Raw genomic sequence first — 24,635 nt, 5'->3', positions numbered from 1 at the left:
TCTCCCCTTTGATTTATACCCACTTTCCTTGGGTCCATCCCCTAGGTCAACCCACAGACCTACGTATCCCATGTACAGGGACGGGTAAGGTGTTCCATGGGATGATGTAATTACATGATCATGACAGCCCTCGTTAGCATATTGAGGGGTATCAACTTTAATATGCATTTCGTGGATAATGAAGCAAAGTTCATTCACCGGACACATGGCCCTTGAAATCTGCCCAGGTGCCCCAGGGCAGAGCCGTCCTGTCTCCACAGGGCTCTCTCCCCCAGCTACATCGGGCAGCCTTATCAGCTTCGGCCTCCACAGCATGCACCCTGTGACTCAGAGTTTTGTCTTGGGAGCGTTTGAGGCATTTCTTCAATCAGCCTCAACTTTTGCTTTCCCAGGTTGTTTGTCTTAGTTTCTCACAGGCCTGGTTTCTTGTCTCTCACACCAGCAAAAGCTTTGCTTTATCTTCTAGTCTCCCTCCTGCTTTGGCAGAAATCAGCCCTACTGACACAGACAAACATTTAGGGTGGAACCTTACCCATGCTGCAGTAACCCAGTCTCTTTCCCCATCACACAAGCTGAACTTCAGAGACTTGATCAAAACCTCACACTGCTCATTCGTCACCTTCATAATGCAGGGCAGTGCTGTGCACTGTTTAACTTGGACCATCAAGTTCATGAGGAAAGAGCTGGTTGTTTGTACTTATTTTTAAAACTCAATTACATATAGAACATCTAGCACAAAACAGCTCAGTGACTCAGTTCCTCAGGGTGAGCACAGGTAGAATAATACATACAGCCGTGGCCCTTGCTGCTATCTCGCTGTCACAGGCAAAGAGGTCACTGAACAACTGCATGGGCCAATCAGGACGAGATCCATCACACCAACACTGCACAGCTCTTTCCCTGCTGGGATGCTGCAGCCTGAGGCAGGAGGGCTGGGGGTGTGTCCAAAAGCAGCAGGCTGCTTTCAGAAATCACCAGGCTGCTTTCAGAAATCACCAGGCACTGTGATCCCTTTGCTACCTTTCACAGCCTGACTGTTGCACGGTCCTTTGAGACAACAGAAACCTTGCAACCACCACCGAGAGCCATGCCCTGTAGACAACCAGCACACTCATGTGCCATGGGGAACAGGGCCCCTTGACTCTCTTCACTAGGGACACTCCTGGATGAGAAGCAATTTGCAGCAGATCTCGAAGGTGCTGCTCAGACAAAAGGCAGACATGAAGCCAGCTGAGTTAAGGCCACCGTGGCCCAAAGCAGGCACCTGGCTTGGCCCAGCCCTGGAGGCAGCTCCCTGAGTGCTACCAGAGCCGGATCACTCTCTCAGTGGGAGTGAACTGCACAGCCATCAAAGGGAACAGCGGTGATGACGGCTCAGTGCCCCGGCTCAGTGCCATGGGGGCTTCCCATCAACTCCAGTCACAGCCAGGGCCACCCAAATGGCTCAGAACAGAACAGGCATTGGGCTCCACCGAGGTGGCCAATGTCTGTAGAGCACCTAGCAGTCAGGACAGGGGAAAGCAGGAAAGGCACAAGGATGTGGACACCCAGGTCAATTTATTACACACAATAATGAAAATTTCCATTTAAAAAAATCCCATTTGGGAATATTGATGCTGGTTTTACAGGATCGGCCTCATGGTGATGAAATGAAAGTTGTATGATTCTGGCAGGCCCTGGTGTCGTGTGTTGTTAAACCGTCTCCAGGTAAAGACAGGGAGACCACCCTGTACTGGGGGGCCATTGATTGCAGTGGCTGTGAACGCTGAAGCCAGGCGGAAATCTGACACCTGTAATAAAGGACAGGAGTTCAGGGCAAAAAGGTGGCTCAGTGTTTGACATGCACCCATCCCACAGAGCAGGAACAGTTCTAGGAGATTTGATAACAATAAAGGAAGTGCACAAGGGGAAATGCATGCTGGCCAGGCAACATTCCTCCCCTGCACCGAGGCATCTTCAGCCACTAAACAGTCAACACTGAAGGGCCGTAGCAAAGCACAAGCCCACGCTGCCCTTGCACAAACCTGGGAGGAGAGAGGCAGCACATCTGCCCTCCAGACGATCCTCCCTGGGTCTTCGTGTCTCCAGAAGAGCTGGAGCTGCAGCAGGCAGCCTAGAGGTTCTGACCTAAGCTCTGCTGTGTGTTAAGCACTTGGACTGTCCCCTGGGGCACTGTCCGGGTAATTCAGGAAAGTACAAAGGCAGCACAGAGTTAATATTGCTGCCCAGACTCTGCCCCGTTCCTTCTTTATCTCCCAAGAGATCCCCATCTTGTTCCATCTTCCCACACACTCTGAGACACTACAATTGTCCTTACTATTTATAACTGCTCTTTTACCTCTGCCCTGGGCTATTTCACTCAATGCCCCTCAGCCCCTGTCTTCCCCCAGCCCAGCCCATTCCCCTTGACTAAGCGTACTGGCAAAGGCACCACAACCAACATGCACTGACCTACTCCCTTTCCACACAGCAATTTTCTGGATTCACCTCATAACAACCAGCTCTGGGAGCTCCCGCTGGCCACTACAGCAGGCAGCTGACCTGGGCTTATGCAGGCTGACTGGACACACAACACTGGCAATGCCAAAACAGCCTCCACAAGCCAATCCTCACAGCCAAACTCACAATCCAGAATCGCAGCAGGTTGGTCCCCATGGGATAAAGCACCATATGACCTCCCAGCTCACCAGGGCCGAAGTCAGGACTTATTCAGGTAATGTCCCTCACAATGAAAATATCACACAAGCTGCCTAGAAAAACTACTGGTTTCTCCAGGACAGTGGGTCATAGAATTTCCCTGTACCCCCCTAGAAAGCAAAATGATCTTTACCAAACTTTGCTCAAAGCACTTTTCACAGAGAGATGGAGCCCTGGAGCAGGGTGACTCACTGGAGAGGCAAGCTTTTGTAAAGGTAAAGCTAAAATGAGGCTGAAAACACATTCCTGTGGGTTCTGGAGAGGCACCCACACAAACCCCATGAAGAGGCTGAGGCTGTGCAACTGTCTCAGTCAGTCCCGAGGTGGAGACTCATTTCAGCCTTCTCTTGGGCTCCTCCTGCTGCAAGGCTTTAGGGTTTAAACCCCTGACCACCACAAATTCCCATGGATGTAATTCCTTCCTTACACCTCCCCCTGTAACCTCTGCCAGGATTGCTGTCAGGGACAGGAGATCAGACTCTACACAGAATGCCATCTCAGCATCTGCCCAAGCACCAGGATGGCATGAAAAGATGGAACAGACAGGCCTGGCCACACCTGCCCTAGTGCAGGGAAACATCCTACAGGTCTGATAGCACAAATAAGCTGCAGCAAACATTCAGCAGATACTGGAATTAAGGTAATTTACCTTGGAATCATAGCAGCCTGCAGGCACTGGAAAAGAAGGATTCAGGTCTTCCCGGCAGCAAATGGTGTTGCAAGGATTGTGTTCAGCATAAGGATCACGCTGGTAGTCTGAGAAGAAATGTGGTGGGGAGGGAAGGAAGGGAGAAACAAAAACAAGTTAGTGCCCTCAGAAAATGCTGATGCAAAGTGCCAAGACACTAAAAGCTGGGAAAGTATACTGGCAGAAACACAGGTCTATCACATCGCTCTCATGCTCCTTCCCAGATACCAGCTAGAAGTCAGTGCTCAAGACAGGACATTAAGTGGACAAGTTCCTAATTCAAGTCCATACAGCTATTTCTGCATCCCAGGGGCACCACTGCTAACCTCTAACCACAGATATCTGCAGCTCCACACGACATGATGAAAGCTTGCAGGAACTCTGTAAGGAGAGAAAAGCAGACGAGAAAAGGAAGAGGGGGAAGGGAAGGGAGAAGTACGACAGTTAGAACCTTTTTTTTTCCTGTTCTGGAGTAAAATAAGAGGCAAGCAGCAAAGCCTTTGAACACCCACTGTAGCAGTTGCAAGCTAGGAGGGGAAGGTGAACAAGCCTCAACCTCTCTGATCATGCTGCTACTCACAGCCCAAATAGTAGCGATACCCCACCCTGGGAGAGGCCTCCCAAACCCAGCAATCAGCATGCTCCCTATAATTGGGAAAAAAAAAATAGCATCTAAAGCTATTTTTATGTATAGATGGGCTTAGCCAGAAGTTAATTAAACTGGTTTTAATCCAGTTAAGGAGAACCCTGTCAAGGAAAAGTAGAGCAGAGCATTACCTACCAAAGATCATTTGCCTGAACAGGGGAAAAAAAACAACTTAGTTTTACACTAAATTCTCTGCCTGATCTGACCTAACTGTTGCTTAGGATATAAGGCTTTCAAGATTGTCAGGCTGTAGATGCATTAGGTAAAGGCAGTCTACAGAGTCTCCTGAAGTGTTAGAAGCTCTCTGGAAAGGTCAAACAGCAAGCCCAGGGGCCTTTCTTCTAGAAGAAACCAAATCTTGCTTCTTTTAGAGTAATTTTAGCCTGGTTTTCTACCTTGACAGCAAGCTTGTGTTCGCTTTTTGCTTTGTGTGTACTCTGTACCTAGTGTAATATAACTGATCTGTGTGTGAGGCTGCAGCTTCCCACTATAATCCAAGAAATAAAATGAACACTTCTTTATTAAGATTAGCTCCACAGTATGTGAACACATGTCTTACTGTTGTATCTCATGATGTACTTCATGCTTTCCAAGTTGGTCACCTTGCCCTGGTCTCGACGGAAGATTTTTGCTCTTGGAGCAAGTTCATAAGAGAAATCCATGCCATACTTCTCAACGTATGCTGCATATCCACTAAGATTGTAAATCTTTTCATGGAAAGGGATATTGTATGAAGGCCAGTAACCTGCCAGAGACAAAACCCAATCTGTTAATCACTTAGAAAAGCTGAATGCTCTTGTTGGTATCAAAAAAGAAAAATAATCCATTTTCCACACTGCATTGACTTAACAGCGTGTCAAGGAACAACGCAAACTGTTTTGAACACAAGAAAATAAAGCAATAGTCACTGGCGTGACCAGGTTTGACTCCCAGTGTCACAGCATTGGAGACTGTACCCAGGCAACCCACCCCCAGACTTCCACCCTGAGGACTCATCCTGCAGAACAGCTGAGATCACACTTGCAGGAGTCTCAAGGTGAACACGCAGGGCAGCCACAGCCCTCCTGCTGAGGTTTCCCTGCTCAGCCTCAGAGGGCTGTAAGATCATTTACCGCCACCAAACTTCCCAGCAAGAGGCTTGAAGTCAGTCCCTTTTTCCCTCATCTTCCCATCTCACCAAGGCAGAGTAATGCACTATGCTGAGATGTCAGGACAGATGGATACACACACAGACTACAGAGCTAGCAGGGGTGAACAGGAGGCAGGCCTGCAAAAAGCGCGTGCACATGCTTTGTGCAGTGGTAATGGGAAGGCTGTGGTTGCACACAGCGATAAGGTGAGGGGAAGAGCTGCACATTTGCCAGTATCTGCCTTTGAGGGTAAGGAAGTGATTAATCAGCAGAGCAGAGCCCTGCCCTAACTTTTCCAAGAGCAAATGTGAATCCTGAAGTTTTGTTAACTCTAAAGAGCAGGCTTACCAGCCAAAACTCCAGAGAGAGTTTTAGGTAGGTGATATACAAGTGCCTGAAACAAGACTAGTCTAGAAAGCAGAAAACCTTATGAAGAGCCAGGAGACCATCCAGGTCAGGATCTGGGTACAGCAAGTCCTGGAAGAAATAAAAATAGATACCTATACCTTCATGTTTAACTTTTTTCTTTTTTTTTTTTTTTTTTTTTTTTTGTTTAGGCAGAGAGTATATAGCATGAGCAAGTCCCAAGAGCAGCACACTTTCAGGTTCTCTCCAAAGCACTAGTATTCCTGCTGTCAGCATTGCTTTTCAAATCACACACACCAGGATTTGACTTGGAGATTTACTATCTAGACACTGGTAAATGCAGCACTTCATGTATTAACATCATGCCAGCACAACATGAGGAGTCTGGCTGTAAAATTCTCAGAAAATGGGACTCACTGGGAGTGATACACACACATACAAACTTCCTGAAGAACAGCTATGCAGACAGCAGGAGCACTGGAACACTGCCTGAGCAGAGGCCTAACCAGCTTGGGTCCTGCCCAGCAGGCAGCAGAGGCAGGAATACCAGGTCTGCTGGCATTTGCTTACGTGACCTAGAGCCTACCTGAAGGAAACAGGTTGTGTACATGTGTTGTAATACAGGTGTTCTCCAGAAGTGAGCACATTTGACAGCCTCTAATGACGCAGGCCAGAGGATATGGCTACATCACCTTCCAAACCAGCAGGGTTTAGTTGTGATTCAGAAAGGTGCTATTGCCTCACATGAATGCAAGGAGCCCACCTGCAAAAACTTTGTGTTTAAATTGCTAAACCAGAGAAAGCTATTGAAGTTCTCCTCCAGCAAGAGCTCTTCTGTGTCTCAGGCTCTGCAAGACTGCAAATCTCATGCAGAGTGTGCAGCACCCAACCCAAGGTAGGCTTTACCCAAGGGCTGCTATAAGCCAGTAAAACCTGCCCATTAGGCCTAGTGGGATGAACAGTGACAAAAACAAGCCACAGATGGTGTAAGGTTGAAAGGGGAGGCAAGGGGGATGACATGAAGGCAGCAAATATTCTGTGAAACAAAATGCCTTCCTCTTCTGCCCATCAGAGCAAGAGATCACAGCAACAGAGAGATAAAGCCATGAGATTAGGTGTATGGTGGAAGGGACTGAGATCCTTGGTTCTGTTCTGACGGGATGTTTTTGATGCTAAAATGGATGTTTACTCATCATCAGGAAATGTGAACTGCAGCCCACTCCTGTGCCCTATCCCTATACTGGAGGCAGTACCGCTCTCACCCCGGATTCAAAAGTTTTCCTTGTCAACATACAGAAAGCACCTTGACGTCTTTGCCTGGTAAGGGCAACATAAGAGATTCCTGGTTGAATGTCAGCAGAATGTCAGAAGCGCATGATCTTGGGATACAAGCTACAATGCAGTTATGGAGTATGCCAGGGCCAGCTCTACAAACACTTTAAGCCAACACTGCTCTTGAGAAAGGCAAACTTCCTTCACATGGGCTGCTCTGAACACCAGGGAATAGAGCAGGGGCCTCAGTGGCAGTTGTACAGCAAGTGCCCTGCATGGCATGGAGGTGTCCAAATCTACTGCTTACAAGACCAGTGCTGGGGTCTCTAAGGCAGCACTCCTGCAGTGCTTAGCCCACTTATGTGCTAAGGGCTGCCCTTCTAATGGATAATGAAGCAGTCAGTCTCTGGTAGCTTAAACAATATACACAAGGTGCATTTAGATACCTGGGAAAAGCCATACTGAAAATGTAAAATAATATGTAAAGTCTAATACATGCCGCCACTTTCCAGAGCGGAGCAGACACAGGATCTCCTAGGAGGGAGTAAGTGGCCACTTTCTGCCCAAGCCCAGGGGCTGGGCTCAGTTTTACAGGGAATCCCACACAGCAGCTCTCAAGTCACTGCTCAAAACAAACTCAGGGTCAAAACGAACACTGCTCAAAACGAACTCTAAGACTGGCCTCCACTCTGGTGTGGCTGCGTTGCTTCAAGTGCCAGAGCTAGAGAAGGTTTCCATTAGCTTTTTTGTCTGCACCACAATCCACAACACAGCGCAGAAGAGCCCAAGGCATTCCACTATCCGAAGCACACACAAACACTGGCAGATAAGGTGCACCAGCCTACTTCCGTAAAGGAGCCAGAGAAGCATGAGGGAGAGACATATTGACATAGTGGCAATGCCTAAAATAAGCCAGAACTTTCCAAGGAGCAAGACACGATGAAAAATTCCAAAGGGAAGCAACCCCAGCTGCTAACATAAATGCATTTCTAGTCATTTCAGTGATGATGAGCAATTCATTAACTCCCTCCCTGAGCATGTGATTGGAGGAGGAAGCACAAAGCATGAGACATACACTTAGATTTGTGGAATGAGCTCAGGCTTTTGGATGCTGACAAAGTGTCTAAAGAACATTTGTGAATGAAACTTGACAGTGGGTGTTTTGCTTGACCTATATTTTTGTTTGCTTGTTTGCCATCAATTTGTTCCTAGTCTTGCTAGGGGGTTAAGGCAATCTTTTAAACAGAAAATATTTATCAGGTAACAGAGCTCCAGAAAAGTTCAGGAGCTGAATTTTTAACAGAGAACTTCTCATATATTTAAAAGTTCATCTTCTTGTAGGGCAACCCACTCAAACATTTCAAATAGCCCACAGCATCAGCTATTTAGCACTGCTTCAGATAGACCTCACCTTTTTCCTCACAGGTCTTTAAGACAGGGCAAAATAATAGGAGAAAAAAGGCAAGAAGGAGGAAAATCTATTTTTCCCTCCTCTGCTTCTAAGATACACAGATCCTCACCACATTTCTGCCACAGCATATAGGGGAAATGAATGTGTTATAGACATGGCAACACAGGGATGGTCACACAAAGCTTCCCAACTTGATATCCAGTGGTGTTCAGTATACCCTTCTCAGGTATAAAGCACAATTCTCCATCAGCTGGCACAAAGAGATGGCTTTCCTAAGCCAGGAACTACTATAGGAGCTATTACCTTTCCGGAGAATATTTGTTTGGTCAGAATACTCCACAAGGGTTGGGATCTGCTCAACAATGTACAATGCACCATCATCAAGGCTCTTCTGCAGCTTGACCTTCTTCAGGTCCAGCACCATGTACTGATTGTTGTATGTCCCTAGGAAAGAAGAGAGTTAGTTACATGTCCTGCCTGGGGCAGGAAAAAGGTACAAGGGGGAGAGGGAATACATCCCTTTTTCTAAGATTCACATGAAAATGTACTTACCAGAGTTGCACTTCGAGAAGGTTTCTGCCCAAGTTTTGCCACCATCTGCCATCATGTTAGCAATGCGGACCCTCTGCCAAGCTAACAGGGATTCAGGCACCACTTGCTTAATGAGGCTTTGGTTGAACACACTGTTGGTAGTCTGTAACATTACCAAGCCACTGCCTAGTATGTAAAAGTCATCCAGGGACACCAAAAAGCCTTAAACAGCAATAATACAAAATTTGTTATCTTTGTGAACCTTTGATACAGAACAGAGAGAAAAGCCAAGAGGATACGAATGAGTCAACATGTGTATGTTTGAAATCAAACTGTACAAATATTGAAGATCAGGTGGCAACTTCTGCAAGTGCTTTAAGCCCACCTGTCAGCTTTGTCATGCTTTCAACACACAACCTAAATCCTTTGTCTAGAGCATTTACTTCTTGTTTGCATCCCAGGCTTGGAAGTTCCTCCTTCATATGGCAAGCTGCATCTTACTCTTATGCTGACAATTACATACTATAAATGCCTAGTGAGTGTTTGTTTCCAACCAAGAAATGCCTTTAAAAAATATAACAAAGAAAACCAAAAGTACAAACTCCACAAAGTTTTTCATCAACCAGTTTCAGTTTTAGATTTTTGTTTTGTAAGAACAACAAGTATTCCTTTTAAATTAATCCCTTCTGGACTTAATCAAGCCAAGCAGACAAATCTTCCTTCTAGCTTGATCTTTTCCAGTCTAACTATTCTTAAAAGCACCTCCAAGAAATGGCTACCTCTTAAATCATAAACCACATCCTGTATATGAGAGAAAGTTTTGCCTACTCCTCTTTCTGACATGTTGTCTTTGTTTTTTTCTATGCCTATCAGTCCTGCAAACTCAACACAGCAATGGATCTTCTGGGCAGGATTCCCTTCCAGGCTACATGCCAACAGAAGTACTAGGTCCAACTGCAGATCCCAAGCCAGGAGGTGGTATACAGAGCTACAAAAGTCAGCTATAATGCCATAGATAGCATGGTGACTACTTACAAAGCAGAAATAACTTGACTTTGAGATTCCCTAGCAGATAAAAGGCTGCCAGGTTGAGAAAGAAAGGTTGTTAACTGAACTCCTGATGGGGGAAGTCACCCAGAACCTGGTCTCTTGCTAATGAGTTTGTAATGGTATCACTCTTCAAAGAGCATAAAATGCTAAAATGCTGTGCAACAGCGTAATAGTTGAGTTCCACTACAAAATCTTCTACAGCAAGCTTTATTAATATGTTCTGCAAACAAAGGTTAGCAACCTACAGTAGCCAGAAAGACAACTCAGGTCTGCCTCCTATTCCTGGGCTTTCACCAAAAGACAGACCTTCTTCAAGCAAAAGTAATGTTTAAGGGCTCTGTTTCAGCGAGATTTCTTTAAAGTCTCAAGTTCTTGAATCAGAACAGATCCAGGAAAATATACTTTGTGGTCACCTGTTCTCTAAAAATATGTCAGTATAGAATAGGCAGGACATTCTGGCAGCTTGTGGTTCCTAGTATTTTATTCTTGGAGACAGAAAGAGTGTCAATAAATTATGTGCATCAACAACAGAGTTCTCTCTCAAATAAGGACAAGAAGATAAACAGTCTAAACCTGGCTCTGGCAGTTTATTTTATAGGAAGAGATGGGATACTCCAGTGATAAACTGTTGACATATTGAGTGCTTGCCTAGAGGTAAGAAATGAAACTGTTAAACAATTGTTATTCAAACTGAATGTCAGTTTCCAAGTACCCTACTTCAAAATAAACCAATTAGTTTTTACTTTGTTTTCAATCAACAGCTGAGTTAAAACAGGAAAAACTCCACTCAAAGCAAGTGTCAACAAAAGGAACATGCTGAATTAAGTTTGAACTCTAATTCACATAAACTGCAAAGCTCAGCCAAACTGAAAACAAGCATATTTGCTCCTGGGCCTCAGTATTTACCAAATTTTATCCTGGAATATTTTATAATACAGAGTGCCCTCCATGATGCACTATTACTAGCCTAATTATTCCAAAACAATATATACCATTTTAACTTAAGGCATAGGCATCCCTGAAAAAAAGGGAAGTTAAAACATATACAACAGGTTTACCCAGGGCAAAGATATCCACAAAAATAAAACCTGGGTGAAGACTAGAGATAGCAGCAGATATTTTATGTCCTCTTGTGTCATTCTTTGCTTTTTAAGCATGTACGAGACTCTGTTGTGATAGAAAAATAAAAATGCCTTTTAATGTCAACTGTTATCTCACTGTACGGTTCACCTATTGTTTCTAAAAAACCATCTTCCATTTCTATCAGCAATTCTCAATCTATTTTTTTTTCCCCTCCCTCCAGTGAACCTGACTCTTTCTACACAGAATCAAGTAAAAGCACTTCTGATTGCATCTTCCAGGTCTGAGCCATTTAGATTCAGTTTCCAATCATCACTGGAAAACTGACATTTCCAGAGCCTGGAGTTTGGTTCATCATAACAGTATTAATCTGCCAAGCAAAGCAAAATATTTTTTGAAATCTGAGCCAGTGTTCTCCAGAGTCAGCACAACAAAGAGTATGTGGGGGGTAACATGTTTGTTCCTGGCAGCTATTGTTCTCAAAGATGTAGGCTGCTGCTTTCTCAACCAGATGACACTGACTTTTTTGGTGTTTTAAAAGGTCATGCTCACTCAAGTACAGAAAGGGTCAGTGTTACAGGCTGGAAGTCAGAGCCATGAGGTCTAGCCATCCCCTCACACAGATAAGAGTAGCTCCCAACTGTGATGCTCAATGCTCTGAGATATAAACACACTTGACAACAGGAAAGGAGATGTCTTCTCTGGATTAGTTTTCTTAATCCCATCAGCAGCTGCTTCTCATGCCAAGACTGAACTCCTGCTAGCTGCCTGGGGTCCACTTGCAGACCTCTCCTATACACTAAGAAATAGCACATCCCACACTACAGCTCTGTCCTTTCCTCTCCAAAGTGCTTCAGACACTTACTTCTGCTTCCCTCCAGGTTTTAGACAGATGTTGGAGAGAGCAGGGAAGCAAATAATGGTCTGGCAATACCTCACGGGCAAGCTGGTGCCCTGAATACAAGGACTACTGCCCTTTCCATGTTCTGTCCCTCCTAGCTCATGCTCTGGCTGCAAGGAAGGATAATGCTTCACTTTCTGATTCTTCACTAACAGCAAATTACTTCAAAGCAAGGGACACATGTTACTTCTCTCTCCCGCCTTAGCAGCACACATATAGCCATCCATCAAGACATCTTGTGCCATCTTGCTCCCATGTCATAGTGTGTCTCAACCAAGGAAAATCCTGACAGCAAACCAGAGGTGTAAAGATGGCAGTGAAGTGCTTTTCAACTGTTTTACTTAAACAGCTAAAATCAGAGTAACATACAAGACTGTGGCTCAGTCCAGAGAAAGTAGATCACTACCCCAACCAGAATGCTTGGGTACAAATGGTAGATTTCCTTTCTAAAATGGGGTTCAAAACTATCTGTTCAAGAGGTCCATCCAAATGGATGGAAATCTTGGAACCTGCTGGGCAAGGAAAACTGCAAATTTCATCTGTTAGTTGGGCTCATTTCTTTGAATGCCTCAACGGGGCAGTGTAGAGCAGTGATGCATGGAGGCGGGGGGCTTTCTTTCTGATCTTTTACTAGATATGTCCTGCAAAACACAGCACTTACCTAATCTCTGTCATCACCCCGCAATGAGCATTGCTTCACTCAGCATTTGTGAGCAAATGTAATGTGTCTGTACAATTTCTCTCCGCTGTGCAGATTCACCAACCACATTAAGTACTTAGCCCAGAGCTCTAACAAAACACTGAAGAGTGCCCAAGCATCCAGCTCAGTGACATTCCTCCTTTCCAGAGGTTTGCAGAGCTGTCCTACATGCAGCTCTTACACAGATGCTTTCAACAAAGAGAAAGCTAAGACTGTGTGTAGAGTTCAAGTGAGGACTAGGACTAGCATGGAAACAAGCAACAAGTAGCTAAATCATTCTGCAAAATCAGAGATTACTACTAGCATTCATTTCCACTTGACTGTGCCTCTCCAGCACTACTATTGCTCTGAAAGGGACAAAGCAGCAAAGAGAGGACATGCTGTAACAGGTGGACATCTGAGTGTGCTGGCAGCAATGAGGGAAACTGCTGGGGATGTCAGGATAGACTTCAATTCCTGCCTGTCCTCCTACCTGCTCAGTGACAGCAGAAGCAAGGAAGTGCAAGGCCCTTTAGCTGTATCATAATGCACACGCTGACATGCATCACGGTTAGTGAGTAGTCTTAGATCCTCTAAACTGAGTCACAGCAAATATTAATGTTTGCAGTGCAGTAGCCTGCCTTTTGAATTCAGTAAATAAACAATCTGGACAATTATACTCTGTGACCCCAGGAGAAATCAGGGAGTTGGCACACTCTTTCTCAGAAGGCAAATGACTCCTTGAAGCTTTTCTGACACAGCTATTGGACACATCTTTTAATGTTCTTTGTTTCCTCCAAAAGTCAATACTTCTAGGTACACTAGGATCATGTTACTATTCAGGAGAGCTCACCAGCTTGGTCTTTCTTACTGGTTCTTAGTGTCTATCAGAATGGAAAATAAGAGTGGGAACTTCCGTGCAGGGAGAAGTTAAAGTCATCAAGCTGAACCGTGGCCAGGACCTGCAGATTGCATGGTCAGATGCCCCGAAAATATAAGGCTTCATCTCATCAGAACATGGAGCAGAGAAATCTGGCAGTTCCCTTCTTCCTGCACGATGTGCCTAGATCACTACCAGGCCAGTGCTTTAGAGTTTACTCATCCCCTGGAAAACTGCAAATTTGTGAACCACACCCACAGCTAATGCAATCTGCTGTAGTCAATGGATCATACTCCTTTAGTGCTTGTGATAGTATCCTGTAATTAGGCAGTCAGTGAGTACATACCACAGGTGTCTCAAACTTCACTGTAGCCATGGGAACTATGTTTTGCAACAGTTCTCACTCAGTTTTGTTGGTAGAAGTACACTTTACCATATCACTGCGTTAGAGTCTACCTGGCACAAGCAACCTTTAAAATAAGCTATCTCTGCAGACCGCAATAGTCTCAGGGAAGCACACTGGGATTTTGTACACTAGTGAACAGACCCCAACCATTTCAGCAGAGTAGTAGCTGATTCCCACACAGCACGCTTTGTCAGACTCATCAAAACAGAAGACTTGTATTTCACTTTATACAAAGAATCCACACAAGAAGCCACCCAGAGACATCACCACAGATACCCACTAAAAATAAAATAATAAATTTGATGCATGGCTGATCCTGGTCCCCCGTTTTGAATCTGCAGCACAATGCAGCATGCAACAGTTGCTAAACAGAGCCACATTCTCCTGAAGGGTAGTACTATCCTCACTAGTATTTCTGCCGATAGATACAATATCCAGAATAACCTTCTGTACATTCAGGTGATGAACAGAGCTGAGATAGAAACCTTGGTTTTCTACCAGGTTACACAGGCTTGGCAAAATTCCTTGCAACAAGCGAGCAGGGGATTGGAGATAACTCAAGCTCTTGAAAGGCTGTACACTTAACAGGCATTCACCAGAACACCTCTACTCCTTCCTCAAAGCAAAAAATCTCAGCTGTCAGAAAACATTGTTTTCCTGAGGGTCAGCGAGGAGGATCAGAACCTGCCCAAAAAAAAAAGACTTGCTTTTGACATGAAATGCATGCAACTGCTTTTCAAAACAGCTTCCCAGTCAGTCTCAGGAATCCCTGCCATGAAAGACCCTTGCCTTCGTGGTAAGGCAAGCACAGTAATTCAAAGCATGTTTTGAAGTCAGCCACCAACAAAATTTCATCAGAATGAGACCATCTCCTATGGCACATATCTCACTTGAGGTTTATGAAGTTTCCTGAGTGTTTGGGTATTTTTGAATTTGAAATCCCACCTTTAAAGCTTATGCAATGCTAATTCACTCTTATAGACCTAGATTAGCTTTGATTTTTCATGTTCACATTTCTTGGTGCTACTCTAGCAAGAGTACATATTTTACCTCTAACATTAACCGTTGGCAATTTCCTACATTCCTCTAGGAAACTTGAGAATAATATACACTGCCTAACCTTCCCATGGGAGATTCTAAATATTCTGGCTATCTATATTAGTAGCACATGAAATAAAAAAAATACTCCCCTCTGTAACAGCTTATAGAGAAACTGGAAGAGGGAGATGTAGGGGGGAAAAAAAAACACCACAAATGGAAGTTTGCTAACCAACACCAAAGAAGTTGATACAATTTTAAATAGCCAGTGTCTGATACTCTCTAATAATCCCATTACAGCACACAAATCATACCACCGTGGCAAACAGAAGCGTTCAAAACTGATTACCAAACATGCAAATGCTACAGGCAAGATGAGGAGTTCAACAATTCAGATGACTGTAGACTACACAAGCAGAATTCAAAGCAGCATGTTTGTGCCAAAGGTAGAATATTTAATTAGTACTATTCAGAGCACTGAAGGTGATTAATGAACAACAAAAGACAATGACAACAATATCTTGTTCAAGCCAGAAAACTGAAGATGACATTTTGTCCTCTCAGTGGCTAAAAGTTTTAAGGTAGATTGAAGCCAGTGCTTGTTGAGGTATCACCCTTTCTACAGGCAAGACATTTGCGAGACGGTCCAGGCCATCTTGGATATCTACATTGTTTTGGCTTTCTTGACTTTACCTGGGTAACTGCTGAATGAGACACGGCTGGTGCTAGTGTCTGGATCAACTATATTGAAGTTCCAATGCTTATATATTCTCAGTGTGGCTGCATATGTAAACCAGCTGGAATGAGCAAAATATATATTTTCATATCCAGGTAGAACCTGGAAAACAGAACCAGAAAGATGAATAATTTCAGGCCTTACTATACTCTGCATGTTTTGTACTTGATAGAAAGTAGGAGAACAACTTGTTTTAAGTAGTTTGATTAATTGCACTGTTCAAGAAGGAGCAGATTCTTGTGCTTTTAACTGTGAACTTAACAATGAATTTCTGAAACGTCTGGAAATAATTCTTGTGCTTGGGTTGTTTTCAAGTAATTAATTGCTATTTTACAAAATGAAACAGCCTAGGTTTTTTTGGAACACCTGCATCACACTGTATGTTTTGTTTCCCCAATTTCCTCTTGAACACATTCAGATTAGCTCTCTGCAAACATATCCAAGATTGACTTAGAACATGCCGTTTCTGTGAAAATGCCTTTGGGTGACTTTAAAGTACGGAATCAAATGCAAGTAAATTCAATTTGAAAAAGTAAATACATATATTGATAGTACATCTTTTTAAAGTATTTCCCTGGTTCTAAGATTTGTTGTTAGCTCAAAAACCTCTTGCTGTAGGCAAATGCTTGAATAAATGCTTCTCAGGTAAAGGTAAGTTGCTCTGGAGTACACAAAGTCTCCATATGCTGACTACATCTTTGATAATTTTAACTGAAAAATTTAAGTGCCGCTATAATGTATCAGACACTTGTCTTAAAAGTGGTTTTTCTGTCATTACTCTCATTGGAAAGCTGTTTGAGAGTTATCACTGTTAACACTTGGAAAACATCAGCCACTTGCACCCATTTGTTCTTTAGCCACTGCTCTTTAGTTTAAGCAATCCTCTTCCCTTCCTCCCTGCTCATTTGCCCAATGTATTTGTAGACATTCACAATACCTCACGTTTTAGACTTCACTCGGCTTGGTGGAACAAATTACTCTCTAACAGTCTCCTCTCCATGGTAGTTCCCCATTCCCTAATAATTCTAGTAGCTTTTAATTGTCTATCTCTGTGGTTTTGGTTTTCTCCCTGCCTTTGAACACAAGCAAGCAAAACTGAACCCAAAATCCTATGGAAGCAGAAATGATAACCATAAAAGCATCTTGATTGACAGGAGTCTCTTTACACACACACCCCCCACATAAACAGTTTTTATGTTTTTCTCTAGAAAAGCAGTCACTGGAGATGAAGTTCTTGGTGCTCACCTTGATGAGTGCAGAGCAGTGACCCATATCCCACTGATATTTCCCATGGCTTCCTGGCTCCATGTTGCATTGTCCACCCCGTGCAGAATACTCAAATAACGCAGGAATGAGGTCCAACAGGTCTCCAACTGCATTCAGAAACTGGACATCAAAGATGCTCAGTGGCTGAGGAAAGGGAGAAAAGAGAGACCACAAAAAGCACTTTCAGACAGAGAAGTATCAAGACGGGCTCAGCTGTTAGAATTTTTCTTTTGCTCTCAAAGGAAATTCTTCTATGGTCTATGAAATACCTGCTCACAAGGCCCAGGTGCTCAAACTCAGTGTGGCATTAGGCACCTAGGTATCTTTAAGGGTCTGGCCACTGTACTGGAATTACCAGTACTAACATTTCCAAGGAAGGAAAGGAGATGCTAGCAGTAAATTTATGAAACTTTTGTGTGTCTTTGCAAACAGCAAATCAATCAGTCTGCTGTTACTGTTACACTGGGGTAATAGTAGAGATTTCTTTCTTTGTTTGTTTGTTTGTTTTTGGGTTGGAGGTTTTTTTTTTAAGATCTAGATACTTTGAAGAGCGGTGCATTAACAAACACTCTTGGGAGTTTTGGGATTTTTACAAAGACTGCAATTTAAGATATCCTCAGGACTGATGAGGGAAGCAAGATTATGGTAACAATACTAATCAAGTATGGATTAGCTGAAGAAAGGAAGTCAGTCAAAAGGCATTCCACTCTGTCATTTCAAAAACCTCTTATGGCTGGGACTAGTCAGGGTTAACTACATACAACTCGTTGTGCAACATGCTCTTCAGAACCTTCTCTTAATTGGCCTCTTCAAAAACAGGAGCTTAACAGAGGTCTAGCCTCTACCTTCAAAGACCATTTTCTAAATCCTTCCTGTTCTTTCTTGCATCATGCTTTTAGTTAAGGTAAAGCTTAAGAAAAATAAGTCAAAAAGTACATCACTATAGGGTTATAAATAGTAATTTTAGAACGGGACATAATCACATAGCAAAGAAACACATTGCTTGCAATATAAATCACCGTTATTAAACCATATAGCTGATCTCTCCACAAACCCCAATAAAGGGGAGACAAAGACATGGAAAAAATAAACAGCACCAAATCCATTTACTTTTTATTCAGAAGGCTGAATTCGGTATTACCCATCTGCTGTTTTGGCAGAGAGAATAACCAACAGCAAAACTAGAAACAATGTAAACTAGTCCATATATACCAGGGAAAGGAATTAAACCTTTTTACAATGCTTACCAAGACAAGTGAGGGAAATAAGCCATTCTGACAACTCAAATCATGCATCACAGAAGGTCCTAACAGCAGCTATAGTTTGAGGAGGAAATCTAAAGCAAACTTTGATATATGTTACATTGCTTTAGCTCATCTTATTTTTGCTCTAAGAACCCAAACAGGGAGCAAAGGCCACAACTGATAAACATCAAGAGATGTATCTTTGGATAGTTTTAAGCAACTCAGTGGTATGAATAAGTTACAAACCAGTCTCAACTGCCTTATTGGAATCCACATAGATAGACTTGATAATGTTTCAACACAATTCTTCCCCATCCAACTGCACTTAAAGGTCTGCAAGTCCACAACACAAAGAGCTGTTTTCCAACGTCTGATTTATGCAGGCATTACTATACAGTACCGCCAGGAAGGGAGCAAACAGGATAGCATGAGGATGCTCAGCCAGCCCCAAGACAATTTAACTGTACTTATCATCCATTTGCTACCACTCCATATTCTCCATAAAACCTGCCTTCACTGCAACACCTACAGTTAGCTACACTGACAGTGCTGCAGCATCACTTGGAATTGCCTGTATATTTTTTTAAAAGTTGCACATTTCTGTGTTATCTTACAGTCATTTCAATTAAAAAATTCAGTAACTAAGAAATCCATTCAAGCTAGATCAAAGGTGCCAAGCAAGGAAGCTATCAGAACTATACACACAGAAAGGTGACCAGAGAACAGGAAGAAAGGCCCATGAAAAACAAAACAGCAAAGGTTATGTAACTTTCTAGGGCTCCACTAGATGGTATTAGGCTGCCCAGCTCCCAAACCCAGCCAAACTATCAGAGAAGTAAAAGAGGAACTAGATTGTTAAGCACCAGCTAGGGTTCTGTTTTCATTCCCCTTCTGAGCAGCAAGCAAATTTTGTTCAAGTTTACTTCCAAGAATTCATTGCTCTGCTTGGACAAACCTGTTTTTGGGTTTAAGATTGTGTGATGCTCAGTGAAATTACACATGCACAGTGCTACTCTGGAGTCTCAGTAAAACAATGGGTTCAAACAGAAGACCTGAGCATCCGCAAGGCAGGCCAAATCTAGGAATTTCAGGAACAGCCTGAGGCATCTACCACAAGGCTGAGAGCCCCAGTTTGGGAATAACTACAGCGGATTTCCAGGGTATATGGAGAATTCTCCATGAGGAGTTAATCAGGGTCCACTAGCAAGAATTAGACCAAAAAAAAAAAAAAGAAGTGTGCATCACAACACGTGCATAACACAGGGCATATTACAAACTTTTTTAATCACCTTCTATCTGACACAGCAATGTCATGAAAACTCCTTGCATGCATGGTTTACATCCTGAAGAGGGAATGAATGAGCTTAATTGACAAGTGGAGAGGTGGTATAGCCACGACAAGAGAAAAAGTCCTTTCGCTAGAACGTGTGGCTCCTCTAGGGCACCGTCCTGAATAAAAAAAAATTAAAAAAAAAATAAAAAATCAAACTGATTTTGAGATACATCAGCTGTAAGGAGAAATAAACTTAGGGTAGCAGACAAAACCAACCTTAAAGGCTTGTATACATGGGACATCAAAATAGTCATGTTATTCTACCAGTAACTTCCCCATGCGTGAGCATTCTCAATGCAAAATAAGGAAGTACAAATAGAGAGCTGTCCTAGAATCATTGTAGTGTTTAAAACTCTGACACCTCCTTATTCAAGAGTAATTTCCCTGGGTAGACAAACCCAAGATTAATCACAGCTTGGTAGTGCATTAGGCAGATGAAAAGGCTTAATGTTCTTTGAGTGCCCCTCCTTCAGAAATTGTCTTGACAAAAGGGTTGGGCTTGTTTACTGGCTATAAAATGTTGCTAAACCAGATGGAATAATGTCACGCTTTAACATGAAAATGTATTCAGATTTTTACATTTTTAATGATACCTGTAAATATCAAATTCATAATACAGAAGTTTACAGTATACATTGCCTTCATGCAGGTCTTAATGCAAGCACCTACCTAAAACAGACCTGCAGGAAACCACACTCCAGGCAATTAAAAAAAAAAGTGTAAAATAGCACACTACAAAACGTTTACTTCATACATATAGGAATAAAAAGAATATGTACTAGTACTACTATCAAACAGTTCAGAGCTCAAACCAAATTTTCTTCCTGCAGTAAGAGTTACTTGTGCCAGACACAGTGGTTCTATAATATTCAAGTGAAGTAAACCTGAAGTTTAAGGGAGGAAAAAAAAAAAAAAAACAACAAAACATTTCAGAGTGACCTGTGTGCACAAAATCCAACTCTCACTTAAGCACTATGTGGTTTTGGCATAGCATCAAACTACTGTGGGTTGTACAGGACAGAGGAAAGTCAGATCTTTTCACTTTTCTTCCCCAAATAAGTGCACATCAACTAATCCACCAAATGTAAAACTCCAACTACTTGCAATTTTGAAATGTATGGGTAGTGCTGATAAGAAACCCTGGTATGTGAAATGTGTGAAATTAAAAGCAGATTAGCTATTGAAACAGCTTGTTTCCATTCTCCTGAATAGGAAACAATTTTATTCAACTTTTCCCAGTGCTCAGTGTTGAAATCCACAGACTTTGTAAACATGGTTCCTCTTCCCCAACCCCATTAAATCTTTTGACCTATCCTTGTCAAGCAACCAACTTCTCAGTGTTCAGGAGAGCACTCTGTCCATGTATAAGCATTCACTGGAGAAGGGGGTAAATGTAAGAACTCCGAAATCCATCTCCTTCTCCCCCTGCTTTTGAGCTTTTGGGAGTTAAAGAAAAAGACTGAGCTTTTCTTCTTTAGCATTTATTCTTCTTTTAAGCTTAGGGCAGTGGGGGGTAATTGCCCACTGCACATACAGAGTAAACAATCAGTTGAATTTAGAAGTAGACATAGTTTTTCCCAATAGCAGTTAGAACATCAGGCAACAAAATAGAGCCTGTCATGTGTTGGGTTTTGGTTGGGTTTTTGAGGGTTTGTTTTGTTTGGGGGGAGGAAATAAAAAAATAAAACCACCACAAAACCCACACACAAGATATTCTCAATGCTTCTAACACTCAGTTTCACCATGAATCCGAAGTACTGCACCACTAGAGTTCAAAAGATAAAATTATTATAATTGGGAACAAGTTTAAGACAATACACATAGAAAGGATTATTTTAATGAAACAAAAGTAGTATCTACCAAAAGAAAGAGGGAAGAAGAGACTCTCAAAGCACTAAGGAAAACATGTAATAGGTATGAGATTTACTTTTAAAAACATGCAGAATTTGTTGTGGGGGCTTTCAGTAACAAGTTCCTTTTCTCACCTAAAAAAAAAAAATCAGTAATGAAAATAATATATACTTGTTACTGCAGTTGTTGCCCAAAGAATGAACAAAACAGCATGGGATGAATTGAATCAAATTTTAGTTCTTAAAAAGAAGGGGAAAAAAAAAAAAATAATCTATTACTTGAATTTATTTGTCAAACATTCCATTGACTAATAATCTAAGGGATTAAATAAAAGAACCTTTTTAACATTCTTGTAACATGTACTGCAAAAGCAAAATTTAAAACAGCCTCTTTGGAAGTCAGAGGTTCTTTAATCACAAGAAGTAAGGAAGATACTGTTGGTCTTCAGGGAGGGGTCATGGTGTTTGTTTTGTTTGACAGTTTAATTTGGTTTTTTAAGTCCCAACAGTTTACAGAAGCTGGGTTGATTCTAAGATAAATGGATGTGTCAAAGCTAGAATACTAGTCAGTAACTTTGCCTCTGCACCTGTTTTTATTGTCCATGGAAGCTCAGAACAACAATCCTCAAGCTCTTCTACTATCTGAAGAGGATCCTAACACCAATAAGTATGTACACAAATAGCACTGTTGTAGTTTAATCTCCCAAAAGTATTTGAAAAGTAGCATGGTATCCAACAAAGTGAACTGCCTGTACTTTTGCAGAGCTCTCAGGTATCATTTTGATGCTAAGAAAAACCAAACACCTACGTCCCAGAGCAGCTGTCAAATGTACTCAAAGCTGACGGACTGATGTTAATTTACTGGCTCCAGCAAACAGAGGAAACTGCAGCACTGTCTCAAGTGACAAATACATACACAGGGAACATTTCAGCTTTGAATAAAAAGATAAAGGTCTCAACATAGGTAATAATGCCCAAAGCTAAAATTCTGAATAGCATAGGAAGTAGTCAAATCCCACCAACTGCTCCAGGCACATTTGGGAAAATAAATAAATACATCCACTGCATATAACTCAAGAACAGAGGACACAAGTATTTCAGACTGAACCACATGTCTGAACTTTCACTGGATGCACCTTTTTTTTATAGGCATGCTGATGAGATCTCTTAAAAGAGGATAAAAATGTCTGTCACTTCAGAGGTCAGTGCTTTTTAGTATAAAATACACAGTTAAGTAAGTATCAGGGAATACATGTTGCAGGCAGGACATGCCTATTACAAAGAAATAGCTCAAAAGAGCATTTTACCCTCACCCCAATCTGAATCTAAAGGATTCTGAAGCAGCAAAGAAAATTGATGAGCTTTGCAGGGCTCTTAAGATACACATGTTCTGAAAGGGAAAGAATGAGGTTTTTTCCTAGAACATCAAGGTTTCTTAGTATCTTCCTTATAACCCAGGCCCATCAGGAAGGATTTTTCCATTATTGTGAACACACTTTTCCTTTTTAGTTTGAGCTGGTTCCCCACTCATGAAAGCCCCTTGTGTAGAACTTGCTCTGGAAGATGGCATTTTACTAAAAAACATTTATTTATAATTTAGGACTCCCAACTTCTATAAATTCTTTATATGGTTAAACCAAGACAAAAAGGGTCAACTTAAAATAACTCAAGTCCTCCCTCTCAGATTGAGAAACCTATTAGACTTAAGGACAGCACTGTAATTACCAAAACTGTATTGGAGTTAAAGGAGTTCAGCCTATTACACACAAGCTGGTGATTCAGAACACAATTCTCATTGAAATAAATTTAAAAAAAACAGCCAAACAAAACCACAAATCAACAAACAAAACAAAAACCCAAACCCCAAAAAAGTCAAAACCTACTCCATCTGGCCTGCCACAGCACTGACATTTTTTAATGAGAGATTTAGAAAAGAAGATGACATTTAGCAATGTAAAACATGCTCCAAAATAGAGAGGCTTTTAAGAATTGATATCTGGTGCTTGGAAATAAGAACGAAAGCTTTAATACACTCCTCTGCATGCTGATTCATACTGTTGTGACTACTCTTTACACCTAGAGGGTCATTTGCTCAGTAACAATTGTAAAGTGACAACAGCAAGCACTTTAGAAGTTTCAGTCCTTCCAACATTCACATGTGGATACAAAAGCCACCCCCAATCTAATCAATAGATAAGCACTTAGGGTTCCATGTCCAACGCAAAGGATCTGTGGTGACATGACCCAAGTGCTCAGTCATATTATCTACATTGAATAGCCACCGAAGTTTTTGTAGAATGGCGTGCAGAATGAGTACAAACTAATTATCCTCTTTTTTTAATATCATATTCCTTTCTCTCATCTTTGTCCTCTGACATCCCATCCCCAGCTACTGAAAAAGAGATGCAGTAATCTTACTGTTTGTTTGTGTAGTTTAGCCCACTCGAGGGCTCCCATGTACAGACCATCCAACTGTGCAATAATATAGCCAGCATGCCTCCAAAATGGGTCATCCTTATTATTTCTGATTTGTTGTCTTGTCCATTGATCTTGTCTCCTGCAGAGGAACAAACAGGTTGGGGGTTTCTTGTTTTTGTTTTAAGAGTATAATTGATAATGCAAGGAAGGAACGAATGTATTATGACCCAGATCCTCCCTATTGTTTTGAGGCAAATCATGCTTTGGAATCCTGCAGACATAAATGTGATATCCTCTAGGTGTAAATGTTCAGACCCATACAACATACTCTATGCCTCTATCAAACTTTAGTATCAGTCTGTGAAGTCTACCAGACCTTAGTATCAAAGAAAGAGTTGGACTCCACCTCTGTGGGGGACTCTGATACATCAGATCTAGCATCCCCTTACAGTCAGTAAGCATTTGATAGGTCATACAAACCATTTCCTTTTAAATGCCTACTTAAGGATAAAATACACTGACCTTTGAAAAGCCTGTTTCTCTCCCCTAGGTACAACTGCAATGAAGGCTTTCTGCTAGTTGTACTCAAACACTGCCTAAGAACCATAACTACACTCCTCTGAGGAAAACACAACCATCCCATGTGCCAAATCCAATCAAGAGGTTACGAGCCAAATAACTCAGGTTGAGAGCATGAGGCAACACAAGCTGAACAGATCTTAGGGCAAGAACAGCCAACATTATAAGGATCTCTTGGAGTTCCCTCCTTTGCTGTGAGCAAAGGGCCATAGAAGAACCACAGGTGACAGAACAGGCCAGAACCAGATTCTGGCCTCTCTGTGCTCCTGTATCTAGCCATTCAGCATCATGTACAGCAGCAAAAAAGAGAGGATGAACCTGTCAAGGAAGCAAACTCTTCTAGCAGTATATGGCTGATAAAACCAGGCAGATTTAGCTTTCTGAAAGCAACAAAATGCAGGAAGCATGTCAGAGGAAACAGGGGTATGTCAGAG

The 24,635-nt window shown here is 42.3% G+C and overlaps 1 protein-coding gene across 1 annotated transcript in view; it reads right to left on the bottom strand.

Moving 5' to 3' along the window:
* Positions 1 to 1,521: 1,521 nt before the first annotated feature.
* PLBD1 (phospholipase B domain containing 1) overlaps positions 1,522 to 24,635 on the bottom strand; it is a 33,233-nt gene continuing 10,119 nt past the window's right edge. The window contains exons 4-11 of the mRNA XM_026863221.1: positions 23,623 to 23,761; positions 16,757 to 16,921; positions 15,469 to 15,613; positions 8,763 to 8,963; positions 8,514 to 8,654; positions 4,591 to 4,776; positions 3,347 to 3,453; positions 1,522 to 1,790 (exon numbers count right to left, since the gene is read on the bottom strand). Coding sequence (XP_026719022.1) covers positions 1,623 to 1,790; positions 3,347 to 3,453; positions 4,591 to 4,776; positions 8,514 to 8,654; positions 8,763 to 8,963; positions 15,469 to 15,613; positions 16,757 to 16,921; positions 23,623 to 23,761 — 1,252 coding nt within the window. The 3' untranslated portion in view covers positions 1,522 to 1,622. The remainder of the gene's footprint in view (positions 1,791 to 3,346; positions 3,454 to 4,590; positions 4,777 to 8,513; positions 8,655 to 8,762; positions 8,964 to 15,468; positions 15,614 to 16,756; positions 16,922 to 23,622; positions 23,762 to 24,635) is intronic.

This window comes from Athene cunicularia, assembly GCF_003259725.1.
Source record: "Athene cunicularia isolate RWA chromosome 1 unlocalized genomic scaffold, athCun1 chr1_part2, whole genome shotgun sequence".
In the NCBI taxonomy this organism is placed as follows: domain Eukaryota; kingdom Metazoa; phylum Chordata; class Aves; order Strigiformes; family Strigidae; genus Athene; species Athene cunicularia.
The sequence above is the reverse complement of the archived record's forward strand: the minus strand, read 5'-3'. Positions and strand labels throughout refer to the sequence as shown.